The 23,742-nt window shown below is 36.5% G+C and overlaps 1 protein-coding gene across 2 annotated transcripts in view; it reads right to left on the reverse strand.

Annotated features, from left to right (window-relative positions):
* Positions 1 to 23,742, reverse strand: part of LOC128983943 (erythroid differentiation-related factor 1) — a 179,413-nt gene that overhangs the window by 98,233 nt on the left and 57,438 nt on the right. For both annotated transcript variants that reach the window (XM_054403223.1, XM_054403228.1), the window contains exon 5: positions 3,157 to 3,324. In XM_054403223.1, the coding sequence (XP_054259198.1) occupies positions 3,157 to 3,324 (168 nt within the window). The remainder of the gene's footprint in view (positions 1 to 3,156; positions 3,325 to 23,742) is intronic.

A 23,742-nucleotide genomic window follows, 5' to 3' on the forward strand; every position in this document is an offset into this window, starting at 1 on the left:
AAGTGTAAGCAGTGTGAGGAATGTTTTATTACTATAAAAAAGTCAAAACAAGTAACTATTTTATAAAAATTAATATTGCTTTTATTTTATGATTTATTTTATTTTAGGATAAGTTGAACTCTATCCTAACTGATATCACCATGTTTCCTAATCGTAGGCATTTTTAATAAGTTAGGCGTGATTAATAAAAAAATGTTATGCTGATGTTACTTAATGAAAGATTGTAAATATTCTTGCCTATTATCATTATTTTAGTATTTAAACAGTCATCTAACAATGTTACAAAATCAGGTAAAAATTTCGAACATGCATTTCCCGTTGTGTATGAGAAGAGAAATCTCGTCTCGAAATTTTATGAGAAATAAAAAATCTCGTCTCGTCTCGTCTCGAACTAAAAATCCAATCTCGTCCATCCCTAGTAAAAATAGTTTTTCTCATTTTTGACCCTCAAAACATCAAATTTCCCAATTTTTCTCTAGACCTTTACAAAGAGCTTAAAAACAAATAATTTAGTATATCAAAGTGTTTTTGGTACGGTTATTGGTGACGAAGAAAATTAAAAAAAAAATTGTAAATTAAAAATTCCCATGTTATTCTTATGGAGAATACTGTACAATATTGTAATTAGCATGTTTATGGATATATATTGATAAATCTTAGTAAATCTATTTATTTTATGTTAACACGTTCGATACTGAGCGTCGCATATATGCGACGCCGTGGTCATTGCCACAGACCGAGGTATACATTTGAATCTTACACATAGACCGTCTGTCACTTGGATAACAGTACACACAGACCACGGGCGAAAACCTGTAAAACAGTTTGATCATTTACATTGTAATACGCTACAATCGTGTTTGTAAATAAATTATTCTTTTTTTGTATTTTTTATAACCTTTAGTAATGTCGCATATTTGCGACACCCGGTCTACAGCGAAGACAATAGTGAAAATTATCATAGTTTTCTTAAAATAGGCTAAACGTCGCATATATGCGACAGTTCATTTTTTGTGTTTTAAGGTGAAAGTAAGTAAAAAAATAAACAGATTATTCAAGAACAGTTTATAACTGAACAAATATAAAAGCTACATAGGATAATGCAGCATACATACTGCATACATACAAACAGTGATGCAGAAAAGTAAAGACCAGTTTTTCCAACTATTATATGACGTCACCAATCATCATATCCACAGACCAAGCGACGCAGTTGTGCGTCAGACATCTCTGTAGACCACTGCAGGGAATTCAGTGCCTTCAAATAGACCACTACAAAGATATAAGCATTTTAATAACATTAGAACCCCGACGTAAATATGCGTCGGCAGTCTATGGGTGGAAACCGGCCGTCGCATATGTGCGTCGCTGGTCCATGTGAATGGAAAATTTTGTACTATTGCAGTAGCAAACGTGTTAAGCTATTATTATTTAACAAAAAAACACTTTTTTAGCCTCCCTGTTGCAGTAAACCAAGGTACTCATTTAACATAATGTTATTTAAATGGATTTGATTGAAAACCAAATCAGACAATTATAAATTCGCTTAGTCAGCAGGTTTGCTGCTGCGGGGTATTTTTGTCTCAAATCATTCGATTATTTACTCTTAATGCATATAGATAACTGAAACAAATTATTTACTCGAAATCAGGGCAAACCTAATACAATTAATTACAAATTGCTCATGGTATAAACTATGCTTTATTTAAAAAATCCAAAACGATAAAACTGATTTCCCCCCTAGCACCGCTCGGTCAACAAGATATTAACATATAATATAGGATCGGACATTTATTGTAGCGCTAATAGGATTCAAGATACCAATGCGTTCAAGGCGTTCAATGATCAGTATGTAACATATTTAAAACTTCTATGCGATACATAAAACACTACAGCAATAGTAAAAGCAAATGATGTACATACTCTTAGATTAGAGCTTGATCGTTCCATTGTAGACTTAACTAACTGGTTTGCGGCAAATGGTTTAAAACTTAATAATTCTAAAACACATATTATGCAATTCCAAACACTACAAAATAAGCAAAACATAATTTTTGAATTACCATATGAAAATGATATTTTAGCTTTTGTCGAACAAACAAAATTTTTAGGCTTAAATATTGACATTTAAAAATTTGACATGGAAACGTCACATTGAAATATTAGCCAAAAAATTAAATACAGCTTGTTTCCAGATGTATGTTTTAAGAAACATAATAGATTCTAAAACAAAGGTCATAGTTTATTATGCCATTTTTTTCCATTATGCAATATGGTTATTGAGTTATGGGGCTCAACATCATATGCCTCAACTATTTTTAAGATACAAAAGAAGTTTTTAAGAATCTTATAATTTACACACAAAAAAAGTCATGAAAACCGCTTTTTGAAACATATGGAATGTTAACAATGCCTTCACTTTACATTTATAAAATTCTGGTATACTTCAAGAGTAATGCACAATCCTACTAATATTATAAATGAGAAAGTTTGGATGTATCGGATGTATGTATGTATGTTTGTGACAAGTAAACACGAAAAATACTGGTCGGATTGGGCTGAAATTTGGCATGATGATAGCTCACATTCCCAATTAACATATAGGCATATTCTTATCTCAAAAATCCTTTTGGGCTCCGACATTTCTCCACTCTGCGTACACCAGACCTAGATTAGAGCTAGACAGCTTTGTGCTTTCTGTACAAGCTTTGTGTGTGACATGAGTATTGAAGAACGTTTGATAGAAGCAGTTTGGGAACATCCCTTTCTTTATACAGTACGTTATAAAAGCTGCCTGAACATATTCTGATGCTTTCAATGATGCAAATGTACTATGCATTTAAGTGGTGATTGGTTCTTAAATTGTGGACCCAACTATTATAAAAAAGATTATGCGAACAAAGAACCATCGGATGAATAATTACCTCTTTTACTACTCTAGCAGCCAAAAAAATTTACAAAAAAGCCTGAAATATCTAATTTCTTGTCGGTTACTGACAGAGCCCGTTGGACCAATGGGTTATTGCCTTAAAAAGTGCGGAAGGCATCAGAAGGTGTCGGGGACTTGTTGGATGGTGTCGTGTCGGAGAGTGTCGGACTAGGGGGTTTCCTGCTTTAGAGGGTTGATAGGATGTGCACATAATGTGATATACTCACATTCGCTAGGAAGTCCTGCTGGTTGTTGCTCACGCTAGGCTCATCTGCAGTTACAGGCTCATTGTCTTTATCCTTGGGCTCTGCAAGACTGTAATGTAGGAACTTTGACACCAGAGCTCTCTGTTGCAGCACATGACGACTCTTGTCTTTAATTGACATACCCACATCCTACACAAAGCAATCAAATAATAAATGTATCTCCACTAGAAGTAAACAACATACCAGAAAAAATCAAATATATATTTTTTTATGACTGAAAATATAGGAATGGTCATCGGTTCGGCAAAGGAAAAATAATAAACCAAACAGTGGGCAAAAAAGTTGTAATGAGTTATTTTCCCTAGACCTTATCGCAGACCCTGGAACTTTACCCAGCCATCGTAGGCTGAGCTATCCCGGCAAACGGTTGCGACTGTACTTTTAATATTTTTACAGTGCAGAAAGTAGCGTCGCAAAGTGAAAAAAGAACACACACAGTAGCAAACATCAATGTTACTCATGTTAACAAATATTCAGTTTTGGACAGCTTGTCTGGAAACAAAGATACATTTTCGTCACCTAGCTGTATAAATGAGAATAAATTAAATAATGTCCCTAAAAATGTTTACAAAAAAGGAAAAGCCGCTGTTTTGAGATGAAACACAAATAGACCAAACAAAAATGCTCTTTCAGACGTAAAGGTTACATTCTGCTCAGGCAGTCAAGGAGCAAACTTACCAATCAAGCTAGAAACTTCAAGTAATCAGAAAGTTCAGGTTTTTGGTAGGGATGGTCAAGTCTCGAAATTTCGGGAAATTTTAAATCTCATTACACAAGACAAGATTTCTTTTTGGCCGAGATTTTTATCGAGACGAGAATAAAAAATAAAAAAATAAATTAAAAACGCCTGCAGGAAGTCAATGCAATACCCGCAATACAGGAGCGTGTTGTAGTTGCGTTTCCTTTGCGAAGGAGTTCTTATTTAATTAATTCTTTAAATGTAAATATTACTCTAATTTTTAATTATTTTAATAATATTACTTTAATAACATTTGAGAAGTTTTGTTAAGTGTAAGCAGTGTGAGGAATGTTTTATTACTATAAAAAGTCAAAACAAGTACCTAACTATTTTATAAATATTAATATTGCTTTTATTTTATGATTTATTTTATTTTACGATAAGTTGAACTCTATCCTAACTGAAATCACTATGTTTCCTAATCGTAGGCATTTTTAACAAGTTAGGCGTGATTAATAAAAAAATGTTATGCTGATGTTTTTTAATAAAAGATTGTAAATATTCTTGCCTATTATCATTATTTTTGTATTTAAACAGTCATCTAACAATGTTACAAAATCAGGTAAAAATTTTGAACGTGCATTACCCGTTGTGTATGAGAAGGGAAATCCCGTCTCGATCTCGTCTCGAAATTTTATGAGAAATAAAAAATCTCGTCTCGAACTAAAAATTCAATCTCGTCCATCCCTAGTTTTTGGATATGTCAGAGCGAACACCAAAAACTCTGATTCAGGTTGTTGATTCAGCATCAATAACACAAGATTCTAGCCCCGTTATAATCCTCGGAGGCAGCAACGATAGTCTAAATCATAACTTAAAGGACATCTACCAGAATTTAAAAAAACTTACCATTCTAAGTGCTACAAGCCCCACATTTATTTATGACCACTATACCTATCAAATATGACATAGTACTAAAAGATACAGTAAATAAAGAATTAAAACTTGGAGTCTACTGTAATGGAATCCAATATGAGTGACATTGTGGATGGTCTTAAGAGCAACAGGAATGTAGCGTTCTCTCATTCTATTTCTGGTGATCTAAGCAGTCCCAGAAATATGACAGCTGGTGTTGCTGTTTCTTTCTGAAAAGCATTTGGTAGACCAAGGACCACCAACCTACTTAATAAGTACTTAACACTCCAAGAACATGAAAACGGAGCAGCAGTGTATGGTGTTGTAACCAAGACAACATACAATGGGAAACCAAAGACAACTGATTACAAAACTAATAAGTAAGTAAATTAATAGAGGGTTGGATTTCAAGCTAAGGAAATACAAGAGACTAGTGTGTTCACCCATGGGGTGTGTCAGGGATAATATTAGTGTTCAGAATTTTGTCAACAACTTAGTACAATTGCATCATACCACTGGGAAGCCAATTACAGTAATAATACAGGATGAAGAATCAAGTAGAACTTTACAAAATGGATTGAGCTACCAGGAATTTAATAATCATATACGAGAAGAGCTTTATAAATGGATAAATAGAAATAGAAACACTCAATCTGTTTCTTTCCCTGGTCCTTGTATAATGCCGACAACTTCTATTCCATCACATTCCCCGAACACTAATCACATCCATCATACAACATCAAACTGCAATCTGGGCTCAATAGAGCCAACTCCAGTGGATGGTAGGATGGAGCAGCCAGCGACAATGTCCAAGAATGCTATGTAGACTCCCTCTTATCCGGACATCTTTTAACCGGACAATTTTTATCAGCACATTGGTTTAACCTAACTAGATTGGCAGGAAATGGGCGGTACTGAAACGACAGTTCTCGTGGGAAAGATTTGAGACCAGTGATCACGTGTCTAAATACAATGATCTCCTAAATTTAAGTCGAATGTCACAGTAAACGGTCCGTTTTAACGATTTTTTGGGTTTAACCCGAAAAACCGTTATCCCATGTGTAACAAAACTCTTAAATTAAACTGATTTTCTACAAAAATTAAAATAAACCAGTTTTAAAAAGTTACATTTTTTTTGTTTATTATATTTCTACAAAACAATTATAACATTATTTAGACATATGCAAATTAATAACATGTGTTTCTCAAAGTGTTGATAAAAAATAATCCAAAGGGGACTAAGTTAAAAAGTTAAACATTTCCAACATTCTCCCCCCTTTTAAAAAAACTTCAAACTCTTTCACAAGTCCAATTTGGTTGGCTTTTTTATTCTTCTCCCACTTTGGGTCTGAACTTGTGTTTCATTAGTCTTCACATTTGTCTCTTCTTTTCCTTTTGTCGTATTATAATGAGTTTCAGGTTCAGGTTGATAATTTTGAGCTTTATGAATGTGGTCATCCTTAGATTGAACTTCAAGTGGATAAAGCCGTTGAATAGGTCGTAAATAAATTCCATTTTTCGTTCTTACTTTTACAAGTCTTGTTACTTTGTCTTTCCCAGGAAATATTTTGATCACTTTTCCAAGAGGCCAAGAAACTCTTCGTTTATTTTCTGAATGGACGAGTACAATGTCTCCCACATTGATTTCACAAGTTTTGTTTACGTTCTTTTTAGAGGAATTTAGAAAACCCAAGTATTCCTTTTGAAATCTTGTTCTTAGTCCTTCTCGAATTCTTAGTATATACTTCCATCTACTGTTCAAACTTGTCTTCTCTAATAAATCTAAATCTGATACATCATTACCTTGTATAGATTGGATGAACATAGATGGTGTCAGGGGTTTTAAATCTTCAGTGTCTTCTGAGATGTATGTGAGAGGTCTACTGTTCATAATACCTTCACACTCACATACCAAGGTGTTCAGTTCTTCATGATTTAGTGAAGCACTTCGTAAGTTTCGTCTCAGTAGCTCTTTCAGAATCCTCACCAAACGTTCCCAGAAACCTCCCCACCAAGGAGCAGCAGGAGGATTGAATTTCCAAACGATATTCTTTAAGTTGAATTCATTTTGAATTTTACTCCAGTTAAGATTCTTAAGTTGATTACTCAAACCAACAAAATTGGTCCCATTATCGGTATAGATGATATTTACTCTTCCTCGACGAGAAATTGTTCAATCATTTGTTCTGTTATAATGTGATTAGATGGTAACACAACTGGGTGAGTATATTCTTTGCTGTATTCTTGATCCAGTAATCTTGTATTCAATCTTATAAGACCATCTTCATCAATAATGGTTTTAACTCCACTTAAATGTTTACTTTTCTTCTCTCCATTGAAACTGTCTCTTTGCACAAGTTTAAACAGTAATTTCTCTGCTTGTTGAAATTCTTCTGACGTTATGTCCGAGCTCTTCTTCTTGGTTTTAAACCGTAACATCCAAGCTATGGTTCTTACAATCGAAGAGTATTTAGAAAATCTTTGTCCTAACATGACAGCAATTGATAAGGTCTCAACGGTGCTTGCGGTAATCACTGACTTCTTCTTTTCACTCTCAACTGTTTCTCTGTCAGGTAAAGGATTTTCAGTTGGCCAAGCATTGCTATACAACCATGTTGGTCCATTCCACCATTGTGAATTGAGTAACTGTTGTGGTAAGCAACCTCTTGAAATTAGGTCTGAGGCGGGATTTGCATGACTGGAAACATATCTCCATTGCGATGGATTACTAAACTTATTTATTTCTTTGACTCTATTGTTTACAAATACAGACCATTTCCCTTGATTGGTAATCCAAGCTAGTGTAACAGAAGAATCTGACCAAAAGAAACAAGGTAAGTCAGGTTTACTTAGACATTGAAGAGCCAAGGTACAAAGTCTTACACCAAGGAGTGCTGCCATCAGTTCCAACCTTGGTAACGTAATTGGTTTCACTGGCGAAACTCTAGATTTGGCTAGCACTAAACTAACATGTACAGCATCATCAGCTTCAGTCCTCAGAAATATACAGGCTCCAAAAGCGGATTTGCTAGCGTCACAGAACACATGAAGTGTGCTTGAGTTATTCATAATGATTCGACGTTGAATTTAACACTCCTCAATAATTGGTGTTCGTTCAAACCATTTTTGATACTCAGACTGGAGATGTTCTGGTAATTTATCATCCCATCCAATTTTTAAACTCCAAGTCTTTTGCAAAATAACTTTTGGGATGAGTGTCATAGGGGCAGTAAAACCTATGGGGTCATAGATTTTTTGTGTGTGGGATAGTAATGATCTTCGAGTTAATTCCTCAGGTTCCAAGTTTGAAAATGAAACATTACAAAACAAAGTGTCTGAAGAACAGTCCCACTTTAACCCTAAAACGTTTTGTGTTGTTGGCTCAAAGTTTCCAGCCCATCTCCTTAGGTTGAATTCTCCAAGCCTCAAAATGTCTTATGCTTGTCTTACCAAAGAATCTCGATCATTCTCATTGTCTACACCCGTCAAACAATTGTCTACATAAAATGATTTCTGTAATTTGTCAGCTACGGACTTCAAACAATCTGGTGCATTACGTAATAAATTATTGATTACAGCTCCTAACAAAAAAGGACTGCATGTTAGTCCAAATACGACTCTAGTATGTCGATAAATCACAACTTTTCCTTCCTCCCACCATAAAAACCTAAGCATGTCTCTGTCTTTAGGGGACACAAGAATTTGGAGAAATGCCTTTTCAATGTCAGAAGTCAAGCCAAATTTATGTTTCCTCAGATTAGTTAGTTCGTTTGGAACCAACTCAATCAAATTTGGACCTACTTCAAGACAATCATTTAAACTACAACCATTTTTGTCCTTACACGAGGCATCGAACACTGGTCGTATTCGAGTAGTGCTCCCTTCTTTAATGACTGCTCGATGAGGAAGGTAATGAACAGAATTAACAGTTTGGTCCAAAGAAGTTTCTTCTTTTTCAACCCTTTCAATTATTCCCTTGTTAACCCATTCTTTAAAAGTAGCATCATAGTCTGCATATAAATTCATATTTTTCAGCTTACTTGTAGTTGTCAGTAGACGTTTCTCAGCTACATACATATTGGACTCCAGTGAGGGTCGTCCTTCAACCCAAGGAAGTTGTACGATGTAGCGGCCAGTCGAGTCTCTTATCACAGTATCCTCAAAGAACTCTACCACTTGCTCGTCCTTTTCTCCCTTCTCCAGTTTCACACTTGGGTCTGTGATTCCCATCGTCTCAAGCTCCCAAAACTGCTTAACATTCTGTGAGGACTGTAAAGCAATAAACATAGATGAGACAAAAGATTAATCTCTACCAGATGATTCAGATGAACCAAACAATCGTCCATCCCAATCGTGTTTTTATGACCACAAGTTGGTCATTTACTTTGTGAAATTCCGAAGTGATAATTTGTGACCAAACATCAGCACCCAATAACACATCAATACTAGCAGAGTCTTCTTCGTCAGAGGTCGATATATCGCTCAAAATGATGTTATCTTGCTCCAAACGTTTTATCAAACTGTAGTCACATAACTTGGGAATCCGGTTACAAATAACTTGTTGTTCTATAACTTGTAAATCTGTTTTAAAATCCAAGTTTAGTGAACTCAAAGTGATGCCATAAGTTTTATGGTATTTAGGTCCAGTTTGCTTACCTCTAAAAACTTCTTGTTGAATTAAAACTCTATCATTGCTTTTGAGGCCTAATTCTGATACACATTGGCTAGAAACAAAACTCTTTTGTGAACCTGAGTCGCACAAGATTCTAACCTTTTTTGATTTCCCATTACAATCAATAAAAGCATTCAAAGTCTGTAAGTAAGTAGTTTTGCTTTTATTGTTTACAGTAGAAGACGAATTTGTTGTATTTCTAACAGGGGTTATAGGCTTGTCCTTAGCACTCGGCTCAGCTTCATTAGTCACATGGACTTTTGGACACAAGATTGCAAAGTGTCCACCCAAGCAGATGTGACATTTCACTTGTAATTTACATTTCTGAGCCCAGTGCCCCTTTTTCAAACACTTTATACATGCACCCTTTTTCTTTACAAGTTCATTTCTTTCTGATACTGTTTTATCGAAGATAGAAAAACAATCAGGCGAGTTATGGTTTGTTTTTCCACAAAATATGCAAAGATTTCTTCTTAAGTTGGTATTTAAATCTGTACCTACCTTTGCACTACTTTCAGATTGAGAAACAAGTATTGCTGCTGAAGGTGTGCTTGCCTTAGGTTTACCAAACCGCTGAGTTTTGGTTGAGCCTTTTTTTAAGATCCACCTCGTGAGACTTCACGCCAAAACAGTTTTCACGCAACTTAAGCCTCTCCTCAGCTTCAACTTCGGTTCTTAGAAACTGAAGGAGTTCTTTCAAACAGTTATCTGGCTCTGTTGTGGATGCATTCTTATTAACACGATACCTTTCCCAGATTTTAAAAATAGGTTCAGGTATGGCTGTTTCAACGAGAGGGAATAGCATGGCAGCATATTTCTCTTTGGTTACTCCCAATGATTCGAGAGCTCTTAGCTGTACTTCAAGCCTGTCATAAAGGCATGTGACTGACAAGTTATCAGTCTTATTTAAAACTAGAGCTAAAAGTTCCCTGACATAGTATTCAATAAGGAATTCTTCTTTTCCATATCTAGATTTAAGGAGCTCAACTGCTTTCAAATAGTTTTCTTTTGACGGAGGAAAACCTTCAATTAGTTTTTGAGCTGAGGAGCCTGGCTTCACAGATTGTAGTAAGTAATCAAACTTATCCTCATCTCCTAAACTATTATCATCATGGATTTTACTGAACTGAGACCAGAATCCTATCCAATTTTCAAGTTCACCATCAAATCTTTTAAGTTCTATTTTTGGAAGGCGCCTTTTATTGGAATAGGTTTTATTTGATTCACTACCAGGGTTAGCAACTAACTGCAGTTCTTGAATTTTCAAGCTTAATTGATGGTATTTAGTTGCATACTCATTAGTCCCTATAATTTCTGACTCAATTTCATCCTCTGTTACCTCCTCTTCACTAATTAGACTTTGCAAAAACTACATCATTTAAAGAGCAAAGCTTTTCATAAGTTGTATTTAATACATTAAACCTGGCAACAATAGTTCTTAAATCTTCATTTTGGCTCAATAGGTTTTCAATAGCAATTACCTCTTTAGTAAAGACTGACCTGTAAGCTCTTCTTTGAAGTTCAGTCATTTTTATAATAAATCAAAAGTATATTACCTGTACAATGATGAATATTTACTTCAAAATAATAACTCAAAACTATCCTGGCAGGGTCGCCATTAAATGTAACAAAACTCTTAAACTAAACTGATTTTCTACAAAAATTAAAATAAACCAGTTTTAAAAAGTTACATTTTTTTTTGTTTATTATATTTCTACAAAACAATTATAACATTATTTAGACATATGCAAATTAATAACATGTGTTTCTCAAAGTGTTGATAAAAAATAATCCAAAGGGGACTAAGTTAAAAAGTTAAACATTTCCAACACCATGGTTGGACTTGCTGAATCAGTCTCCTGGTCCAGCGTCCCCGCGACTCCTGGTCCCAGCTCTCCTGCCAGAGCTGGTAGGTGCGGTTGCGCTCCTCCATTTTTGCATGGTTCTCTCCACGCCGCTGATAAATCGCTTTCCTCTCCGCCGCCAAAAGTTTGACGGGGATTACTCCAGCAACCACCAAGATGGCAGGTTCAGACACTGTTCGGTAGGCGGATGCTACCCTGAGTGCTGCCTGACGCTGCACTCTGGCAAGCCGCATCCTATACACCTCCTTATTGAGCGCGTCTGCCCACACCTCCGCACCATACAGGAGCACAGACTGAACTGTAGACATCAACAGCCTTCTGCGACTGGAACGAGGACCTCCGACATTGGCCATTAACCGGCTAAGAGAAGAGATCACCTTAGCGGCCTTGTCCGCCATTCGGAATATCTGGTCCCGCCAGCTAAGCTTAGAGTCCACCATGACACCAAGATACTTGGCGGCACGAACGGACTGGACTTCGACGTCCCCCACCCTCAACGGCACAATGGTGTCAATCCGCTTTTTGGTCAGAATCACGATCTCAGTTTTGTTCAGCGAGAGTGAGAGACCGTGATCTGCCATCCATGCGTTTATAGTTCGCATGACTCGGTTTAATTTAAGCTGGGCCAGCTCAACACTACGAGCAGCTATTATAGCTGCAATGTCATCTGCGTACCCAACTAAAACGGTTTCTTCAGGCATTTCAGACCTAAGGAGGCTGTCGTAGGCAATGTTCCAGAGGTCCGGGCCGAGTATGGAACCTTGGGCAGCACCAGAAGTGACACTCATCGTCTGCGGGCCTTCTGTAGTATCATACATGAGGAGGCGGAACCGGAGGTAATCCTCTATAATGCGCATGAGGTATGCCGGGACGTGGAAGTTGTTCTCCAGAGTGTCCAGCATATCGCACCATCTTGCAGTATTAAATGTGTTTCGCACATCGAGTGTAACGAGCAGCACAACCCTACGAGAGTAGTGATTAAAATCCTCAACTCTCATCACGGCTTGCTTCACCTCATCAATAGCGTCGACCATTGATCGCCCCTTCCTGAAGCCGTATTGGCGAGGGCTCAGGTCCCCCGCAGCAACCACGGCTGAATTCAGACGGGAACGGATCAACTTCTCTAGGACTTTCCCAGCCGTATCCAACATGCAAAGGGTTCTGTAAGAGGACGGCAATTCTGGGTCTCCTTTCCCCTTCCCTACGAGCACGAGCCTAGCTTTTTTCCAGCACAACGGAAATACCCCCTCTGCCAGGCAGGCGTTGTACATGCTCAGAAGAATCAGGGGATTGATTGAAAAAACCTTCTTAAGAGCCTCGCCAGGTACCCCATCAGGTCCAGGAGCCTTGTTGTTTTTTAGGGATAAAACGGCAGTCTCCAGCTCCTCATGAGTGAAGAGTGGGACATCGTCCATCATCTCAAACTCACACAGTGGGCGCAGAATATGATCCGGAAAAAGGGATTTGACAACCCTCTCCATAGCGGCCCCCTCCATGACGGAAGGTGGAGAGCGAGTGGTGAGTTTTTGGGTTACTAGTTTGTAACCCAGGCCCCACGGGTCGGAATCGACATCATCCCTTAGTGTTTTCCAGCAATTGTGTTTGCTCCGGTTGATGGCCCGGCGGAGAGACTTCCTCGACCTTATAGACCTTATAGCTCTCCAGCTTACGGCGTCTATCCAAGGGTGCCCTGGCCCTAGTAGCGAGTCGTCTAGCTCTCAAAGCAGCTCGGCGCAAATCCGCGATCTCTGCAGTCCACCAGTATACGGGTCTCCTATCGCAACGGAGTCTCTTGCGGGGCATTGACTCATCACAAGCCGAGGCAATCAGCCCCATCATCGATGTAACTATAGCCTCTGCATGAGCCATGCCAGGTGCGGCAGGCACCGCTGGCACTCCCCGCAGGATGGCCTTAGTGAATTTAGCCACGTCCAGTTTTTTGGTGTTCCACCGAACGGGCACTTCCCGAGATCACAGATAATATAACCCCTACTACAGATATCTGGCTGAGGCCGCTAGGCCGCTGCGGCTGAGGGACGTGCGGGGAGGGAGGAAATAGTTACATTTTTACTCGCAAGGTGTCGTGAGCGTCCTCGGTGCGGTGCAGCGCTGTGCCGTTGCCGTGCCCGTAGCCGTAGCCATAGCTTACGTTGTCTGACGTGTTGTCACGTCACTCTACTACCGCGTCAGTGCTGGAGAATATCGGTACAAACATCTAGCTTGCTCTTGCTGATAACAAGACGACAACTGAATAGAAATATTGTGTTCACTAATCTCTCTACATGACACTTCATTATGTCCTAAGTTTCAGTCTTAATTTAATTGCAATTGTCAGTCTTTGTTCCATTGCACAGCTTAGGTGGTTTTAGGTTTCGCATTATTATTATTATTATTATTATTGGAGGTTCTTTCTTGTAATTACAGTAATTTGGTGGGCTAATGAAAAATTGGAAGGTATAATACCTGAGATAGCACGGTTGATTGTTATTCACTTAATAATTTATGTGATTGATTACATTATCTTTGAGTAGACTGACCGTCATTCGTTTTGAAATAATGCCGGTTATACTTTACAATTGCTCGGATTCGAGCAACTGGTGTTGTCATAATATGTTCATTTATATATATCATGTTAGTTTTATATCATTCGACCAGACTGTACTCTTGTTGTTGTACTTGGACTGTACTGAGTTTGAACTGTACCGTTAGACCTAGATTGAGTGCTCGGCCACTTTGAATAAACCCATGCCAACGTTAACATGCCTATCATTTAACGAACCTTGACCTGCGATCCATATCACATGGCGCAGTCGGTAAAATTTAATTATGTGAGTCTTAAAAGTATGTTTGAATTTAATACAGTTATTTTGAATTATTGAGACAAGACGTTGAAGCTTTATAATCATGCCGAAAGCAGGAGAAGAGGAGGAAAAAACTTCCATCGTCGTGCAAAGTTCGACTACACCTTCAATACGCCCACCATCTGAATTGACATGGTCAGGTAATATGTCAGAAAATTGGTCGTTTTTCAAACAAAAATTTAAAATCTACATGGTTGCTAGCAAAAGTGAAAAAGAGACTAGTGATTATCAAATCGCTCTTTTACTGTCAGTCATTGGTGATCGTGCTCTGAAAATCTACAACAATTTTCAGTATTCAACAGGAGAAGACAAGCACAAGTTAGAGACTGTAATATCTAAGTTTGATAATTATTTTATACCCACTAAAAATGTAACTTATGAACGTCATATTTTCTTTTTGCGTGAGCAAAACCTTGATGAAAATATAGACTCTTTTGTAACTGATCTTAGGGATTTGTCTAGCTCATGTGACTTTGGTCAGTTAACAGACAGTTTAATCAAAGACAAACTCATTTTGGGTATTAGAAATAGAACATTGAAAGACCGACTTTTGCAAACTAAAGACCTAGATTTAAATAAAGCTTTGGAAATATGTAGGGCTTCAGAAACTGCTAGCAAACAATTAGGAGATATTTGCTCAGACACTAGATCGGCAAGTTTAGACGTGCACAAAATTGCAAGCAAGGATTGCAAGAAGGGGCAACATGTGACGTCACGATCAAACAGCTTCATACGCAATCGTAGCAGACCGACTTCAGCAGAACGGCTGCACTCGCAGACGACGCAGACTCATCTAAAAAAGGGCTTCATCAACAACAACAAACAGAAGTTTCAGTTTGTGTGTTCCCGTTGTGGTTACAATCATGCTTATGGTAAATGCCCTGCATTCGGTAAGAAATGTGCAAAGTGTGGTGTTTTGAATCATTTTGCTACTAAATGCAAAAATAAGAGTGTAAATATGTGTAATGTTATTAATGATTCCAGTGAAGATGATGATAATTTGTTTGTAGGGGAGGTACATGTTGTCTCAAACAAAAATAAATATGGTAAGTGCCAGTGGCATTCAGATTTGTTGATCAATGATAAAAATGTTAGTTTTAAGCTTGATTCAGGTGCTGATATTTCCATATTAAGTAAGAAAGTTTTTGATGATCTTAACCTAAATGTACAACTCGAGCCAACCAAAGCTAGGCTAACCTCTTACACAGGTCAAGGCTTAGACACTGTAGGTAAATGCTCCCTTGATGTTAAACACAAAGATGAAGTACATAGTGTAGAGTTTTTTGTTGTAAATAGTAAATCGCCTTGCATTTTGGGGTTGTCCGATTGTGTCAAACTGAACCTCATAAAAAGGGTTGACAATGTAAAAGGTAATAAAGGCTCAAATGAAGGTCCTGAGTCTTCTCATTGTATTCTTGATGAATACCCAGACTTGATGTCTGGTGTTGGATGTATAAAAGGTGAACATGAAATTCAGTTAAAGGAAGGTGCTTTTCCAGTTATTCATGCATGTAGGAAAGTTCCACTTGCATTAAAACCTAAATTAAAAAGGAAACTAGACAATTTGGTCAAACATGAAATAATTGAGAAAGTAGTTAAGCCTACAGAATGGGTTCAATCGTTAGTCATAGTTGCTAAGAACAATGGAGATATGCGACTGTGCCTAGATCCGAAAGATCTTAACGCTGCAATAATGCGGCCTCATTTCCAAATTCCGTCTTTTGAAGAAATTTCCGCCAAAATGGCTGGAGCTAAGTTTTTTAGTACTCTTGACAGTAAAAATGGGTTTTGGCATGTGAAGTTAACCGCCAAGTCATCGGATCTATGCACATTCAATACCCCCTTTGGTCGCTACAAATTTCTGAGGTTGCCATACGGTATATGCTCTGCTAGTGAAGTGTTCCAGCAAAAAATGAGACAAATCTTTGATGAATTTGAAGGGGTCGAGGTTTACGTTGATGATATTATTTTGTGGGGTCGTACAAAAGCGGAACACGATGCGAGACTAAAGTTAGTGTTGGACAAAATGAGAGTTGAAAATATTAAGCTAAATATAGAGAAATGTAAAATAGGCACAACAGAAATTAAGTATCTTGGGCATAAATTTACACAAAATGGCATTGACATTGATGAAAGTAAAATCAGAGCAATAACCTGTATGGAACCTCCAACAGACCGCAAGTCTTTGGAACGATTTTTAGGTCTTGTGACATATGTAAATAGGTACATACCTAACCTATCCGAGCACACAACACCTCTACGTTCTATTTTAAAAAAAGATTGTATTTTTAGTTGGCAACATGAACAACAAAAGGCTTTTGAAAAACTTAAATAATTGTTAACAAACAGACCTGTTTTACAGTTCTTTGATGCTCAAAAGGATTCTTGATTCTTTGAGCTCTCAAAATGGTTTAGGTAGTGCACTGCTACAAGACAATCTGCCTGTAGCCTATGCCAGCAAAGCGTTAAATGAAACGCAGAGACGTTACTCCCAAATTGAAAAGGAACTCTTAGCCGTGGTGTTTGGCTGCGAACGTTTTCATCAGTACATATTTGGATCAACCATCACTGTGGAAACGGACCATAAACCACTGGTAGCAATTTTCAAGAAGAATCTTGATTCGTGTCCCCCTAGGCTACAGCGGATGTTAATAAAATTGCAGCAGTATGACATTAATTTAGTGTATAAACGTGGCAAAGAACTTTTCATAGCGGATACTTTATCCCGTTCTTTTGATGGCTCCGATACGAGTGAACTCAACTTGGACACTGATGACATAGAAGCTCATGTTAATTATGTAACTCAAAACCTGAATGTTGATCCTATTAACATGTCTAAGTTAAAAGAGTATACTGCTAATGATAGTGAACTTGTTACATTGCTTAAGTTTGTTAAAGGTAATGTGTGGCCTAACCACAAAAGTAAGCTTCCAGAATCTGTGCGACAATATTGGTCTGTTAAAGATGACTTAACCTATTGTAATGGTTTGTTGTTTAAGGGACCGTGCATAGTGATTCCGAGGGGAATCAGAAATGAAATGCTCAAAAGGTTACATTATCCACATCTAGGGGTAACCAAAACTCAGCTCAGGGCAAAAAATGTAATGTATTGGCCGCAAATGAACTCCCAAATCTCAGATGTTATATCAAAGTGTGAAACATGTATTTTGAATGCAAACAGCAATGTAAAGGAACCTCTGATGCCACACAAGGTACCAAAGCTACCTTGGGACAAGGTAGGCATTGATATTTTCTTTTTTGAAGATAAAAAGTTTTTACTAATTGTCGATTATCTTTCTAAATATGTTGAAGTTGTGATCTTGCAAAATATGACTAGTGTTTATGTTGTAAATAGTTTGAAATCTGTATTTAGCAGACATGGTATTCCTAGAGTTGTGATTTCTGGTTTTGATACTAGTTTTAACAGTAGTGAGTTTGAAAATTTCTCGAAGTGTTGGGAATTCAAACATGTACGCACAAGTCCTCATTATTCGCAATCAAATGGGATGGTAGAAAGAGCTGTTCAAAGTGTTAAAAATCTGATCAAAAAGTCTGTGCTAGAAAAAACTGATTTGTATTTGGCTCTCTTAGAATTAAGAAACACGCCAATCAGTTGTAATCTGCCTTCTCCAGCAGAAATTCTTTTCAGTAGGAAACTTAATGGTATTTTGCCATGTCAAGAAAAAATGCTTAGGCCTAGAGTACAGAAAAATGTTAGAAAAAACTTAATTTTAAGACAGGACTCTCAAAAAAGGTATTATGATAGAGGTGCAAGGCCCTTAAGGCCTTTGCAGGTAAATGAACATGCCTTGATGAAATACAAAAATAAATGGGTAAAAGGTCAAATTGTTGGAAAGAGAGATGAGCCTAGGTCTTATATTGTACAAAGTGAACGTTCAGACAAGACTTATGTTAGAAACAGACGGGATCTCCGTCCATTCAATGTAAGCCTTATTTTGTCAGTAGTAATGATGTACCTGGTGTTAACCCGAAATCGCCTGTAAAGACCAGATCCCCAATCAAGACTCCTTCCCATAGCCTACGGCATAGCCAATCTCCTTTGAGACCAATTTTGTCTCCTGCCAAAGAAGTAACCTCATCTCCTGAAAGGCCTAACAGTCCTAGACATGTACACTTTCCTGCTGACCACAATCACTACACGGCCCGTTCTGGCCGTATGATAAAACCTGTCGACAAAATGAATTTGTACGCCCTAATGATTTATTGTATAGGTAGGCCTAACTTGAAGTGTTTTAATTTTTTATTGTAATATCCATGTTTATGTTTCTTTTATTGTACTTAGCCTAACGTGTCTATAATTCTTGTGGTAACTTTCAAACTCTGTATATTTTTTATGATTAATTGTTGTTTCCAGTAACCTTGTTTAGTTTTAATACTTTGAAATTTGCGCTCTATTGATTTCATTTAGGCTAGTAACTATGCCTTATAAAATTCATATTTTGATTATTAATTGTATTGTAAATTTATATTGTGATTTTGTATTGTAAATTTATATTTGGTAATTTTATGACTATTGTAAATTCACTTTGATGATTATATTGCTGTTCAGATGTGTTAGGCTTAGTTTAATTTGTTATGAAAATCAAACTTAAATATAAATAAACTGTTGGTACGGGTATGTATAAGTAATTTTTAATTTTGAAAAAGTTGAATATTTTATTTGTAAAAAAAATGTAATTTTTTCTTTTTAAAAGAGGGAGATGTCATAATATGTTCATTTATATATATCATGTTAGTTTTATATCATTCGACCAGACTGTACTCTTGTTGTTGTACTTGGACTGTACTGAGTTTGAACTGTACCGTTAGACCTAGATTGAGTGCTCGGCCACTTTGAATAAACCCATGCCAACGTTAACATGCCTATCATTTAACGAACCTCGACCTGCGATCCATATCACAGGTGTACTAGTTGTTTATAATAATTTAATAAAGGTTTTTACTTTTTATGCTTACATATTAAATAGTGGAGGATTCAAACGTTGTTGAGTGCACAGGTGTACTGCGATTGGGGTTTAATATATTTGGACTTGTCTATATAAATAAAATTACAGTTTTGTCTGTACATTGCTTAGAATCATGCAATTTTTGGTTATTTATTATTAGCTTACAAAAAAGGTTCCCACTCATTGACGATTGACGGCACTTCAAGGACAGTTGTGTAAAGTGCAAAGTAAAAAAATCACAACTGCAGTGGGTGATCGTGGATGTTGCTTCGGATCTTGGAATATATTTCTGATTTAACTGTGATCGTAACATAGGTTTAACTTACAGATGTAGCTAAACTCGCTTTTCCAATGTGTCACTTTTGGTTTCTACTTACTTACATTTCGACAACGATATCGGTACTTTCCCTACTTAGGAAGTAAAACTACAAACGTCCAAAACCCCAGATTTGTGCGTTTTTTGTCACATTTCCTCCGAATGTTTGCTAGATATGTGTACCGATTATCGTTTACAGATTACGTAATCTTTTCAATAAGAAACCTTTGTTTGGATAAAGGTGGTTTCTTCAAACTGTCATTAATATGTTAACATTAAAAATTGCTTAAAATAATGCTATTAATGGGAAATAACTTTTATTTTCGACAACTTAAACAAATTTTAAACCAAGGCAGATTAATAACTTCGGTACTGCACCACATCAAGTGAAAGTTTTTTTGAGCAAACGATAGTGAGTTTTTAAAGCTTTACGTTGTTACCGTTACATGTTACATGTTTTGTGGCCTGTGTATTTATTTATTTATATATTTGCCAACGGATTAACACCTATAATACAGTTTGATTAGAAGGACAGTTTGAATTGGTCGTAAGTATTATAGTTATTTTCTTAAATGTAAACGTTGGTTTTTGGTAATGCTACTTTTCCTTAGAACCGGTGGTAGCAGTAGGCCTAACAATCATTTTTACGTACAAACAAATCACTATTTACAACGTTGTTTACAACTAGGCCTATAGTTATCGTTAGTGCGACGCCTTACTTCTTATTAAATTTAATTGATGTCTTACTGTATAATTTTTGCATTTTCTGTCTGTACTCCAAAATGTTAGTTTATGCTATGAAAATGATAAAACATTAGTGAAAGATTTTTTTAGCAAACCATCATGAATTTTTAAAGCTTGGCGTTATCAAACGTATGTTTTGTGGACTGTGTATTTATTTACTTACGGTATTTATATATTTTCCAACGGATTTACACCAATTTTACAGTTTGATTAGGCCTAAAAACTATTATCATAAAATTTGATGACACTATCAAAACTTTCAAAAAATTATTTTGTTTGTAATTTGCTTTGGTTAAAGCGTAGCAAATCCCCTAATTCAAATCTGTATTTGTGTGTGTATGTCTGTTGGTAACGCATTAATGACCTTATTTCTCAGTGTTTCATGGAAAAGACAAGAGCACCTTTGTTAATGAAAATTTCAACCCGAATAAAGTGTGCAGAAGTGAGGTTGAGGTAGGATTTTAACTACTTTTAACCAGTGTGAAAAGTAACTTTCGATTACAGACCTACCATAGGGCTATGCGTCATAGATGTATAAAGCAATTCCTTTTATCATTAGATATAAAATATGGACTAACACGATCGGGTGACATTTAATTGCGAAGCATTCGTTTTGGCTTTGAAACTGTCAGATATTGTATTTTCTAAGGTTTATATGTATTCTTTTACAGTAATAGTTTTGCCAGCATATCTGGAAAAATGCACACTAAATATGCAAACCAACTCCTGTTCTGAATATAAGGTTTCAACTTACTACTAGATTCCCGTACGTAGAACGGGCAAACAGCTAGTCCAAAATAAAAATAGTTTTCTGTGTTGCTTTCTATGAGAATAGTGTGACACTATTTTAAATCATGACTATTACAGAATATTGTGATTTTTCTAACCTACAAAACAGTTGGTGAAAGTAAACATCTGCTTTTAATGACATTTATTTGTTAACATTGTAGTTCTAAAAGTCTGACCTTGGACTTTTTTAAACCCTTTGCGGTGGAGCTCTTTTGACGTATCTGCACCAAACTTCACATAAACTATCCTTAAATAATGCTTAATAATGCCAGAAAGTTTCATTACAAGCTGTCTAGCGATTTCGGAGTCCATAGGGCACATACATACATAAATACTTTGCCAAGAAATTGTTCAATCAATTTTTTTTGTTTTAGAAGTAGAGTTTTAAAGATGAATAAAGTATGGACTGCTGCTTAGAAATGTTGCAAGAAACCCGTTTATTTTGTTCAACACATAAAATTTGTTTAATCTAGCAACAGAAGCTCTAAACAAAATTATGTATTACAATGGTGATACTGTACACGTATAGTTAAACAATTATTTTTTGTTAATCAAACAATTAAAGTTTACACGTTTAAATTTTACGTTAACTTGAAATATAAAGTTAGGCTGTAAGTCTCTGTTACTTAAAAGTACAAACTCTCACGAACTGTTTAAGCTAAACTTTGGAACTTTTTTGAGCAAAGTCGTATTAAACCCAATTACAATGGAAAAACACTATCACTGATGTTATACAGTAGGCTAATGCTAAAACAATAGTATTAGCTTAAATGACTAAACTTGATAACATGTACGTTGTTCACAAAGAAGTATTAAGATTTTTTACTCAAATATTTCTTTAATAGAATCATTTTATAATACATACTAATAGCTTTTTGTAGTGCTTTCCGCAAAACTATGAAGATGCAATGTAATACAGGCAGAACTGTAAAAACATTTTTTTTTTTAGTAGAAACTACAAACAAAGAATTGATAAATTGCACTTTACAGTAGGCCTACATTAAATAGGATTTCATATTGTGAAATTGCATACACTTTTTACGATAACAATTGCGGTTTTGACATTCTTTTACGAAAAATCAGGCCAAAGATTAGGATAAAGATTCCTTGAACTGTAACTGGTAAACTATAAATAAAAAAAACATAAACATATAAAATACAGTATAAAATACTGTTTGTATACAGTGAATAGGCACACATAGTTGAAATGATTTATCAGTACAAAATAATAACCCTTATGTACACCGTTATACAGGGTATTCTTTTTACAAGTTTCAAGAACATAAATATGTACGTAGGGACAAATATTTGTTATTGTTTAATTTCCTTCCCGACTCAACGAAGGAACTACAATCAAAAGAAATAAATAAAAACATATAATCAGCTTAAACAATTTTCAAGGCGTCCTCAGTAACCTTTTCCTTTGTCAAAGTAGCACTGGCTATTAAAATTCTCCTAGACAGTAGACACTAAACGTGATGGAGGATACGCATTGTGTCAACCGATGCGGTCTTGAGAGATGCCGTGGTCCACTTGCATTGCTTATATAAAAGTACTCTAAATAATGTGAAGAGTAAATAGGACTCGTGTTCTTCACAACCATTGTTTGTTTGCGTTGGTTCACTTAATAATCTTCTCGTAATTTTTAACAATCTATCTACAATTCTCGTTTTGTGGGCTATCTTGTTAAAATACTGTTTGTAAACGTAACGGGATTTCGACACAGTAACTATTAATTCGGAGGAAGGAGCTTTTAATCCTGAAAAAGAATCCAGTTTGATGTTGGGGAATGTTTTGTGAAGAATCAGAAAACCCCCCCCCCCCCCCCATAAACCCCCGTTCCCTTAGTCAACTCATGGTGGTTCGCGAACTCTTTCAAATAAACGTAGGTTTACACGTTTGCACCAGATTTTATCAAAATCGGATCATTTTTTATCGAGTTATCGCGCTAAAGGTGCATTGTCACAATAGTTCTATGATTGTCACTGGTGCGGCTGTAACTTTGGACACTGGAGCGCCTGCTAGCATTGTTTTCAATGGCACCGTTGTCACTGACGCGTCTGTAGCCGCAGTCGTCTCGTCTCGGGGAAAGGGGAGAGGGTTGATGATGATGATTTACGACTGCGATAGACAAGTCGACAAGTGTATGAATACAAAACCTAATAGGGTTTGTTGTATTCATTGACAGTAAACCTAACTAAAAGTAAAAACACCAAGTTGTAAATTTAACGAACTACTTTTTTGTTTTACCACATTATGGATTTTAATATACTAGTGGCATGTAATGACATTTGTCCCTACAAAGCTTAAATTGTAAAACAACTACGAATCAAATTATTTATTTGTCAAGATGGATATGCCTGTACACCATATATTTATGTAAAAAGGTATCTCTGTTTGCTTTTTACACATTGACTGTTTACAATTAACATAAACCCGGCAACAAGGCTTAAAATTAAACAACACGCGTGCGTGGTGTAGGCGTACTCAGTAGTGTCGGGTAGGTCAGTGTACACTTATTGATTTTTTGGCGAGCAGCAGAGACAGAAGCAGAGGCACTATCACAGCGTAGTAAGGTCATTACCCCTCCTCATCCCCTGTCTCTCCTCTGCCCCCGTACCCCGCGTGGTGTGCAGTGCTAGCAGCGCTCCTAGATGTTGGCGGACAAACTACGCTGTCTTAGCGCAGCACGTTGCCGCCATCAGCCAGATATCTGTAGTAGGGGTTATATTATCTGTG

The sequence above is a fragment of the Macrosteles quadrilineatus genome, unplaced genomic scaffold, assembly GCF_028750875.1.
Source record: "Macrosteles quadrilineatus isolate MER2022 unplaced genomic scaffold, UCM_ALF_1.0 Scaffold_1__1_contigs__length_201487025, whole genome shotgun sequence".
Taxonomy (NCBI): domain Eukaryota; kingdom Metazoa; phylum Arthropoda; class Insecta; order Hemiptera; family Cicadellidae; genus Macrosteles; species Macrosteles quadrilineatus.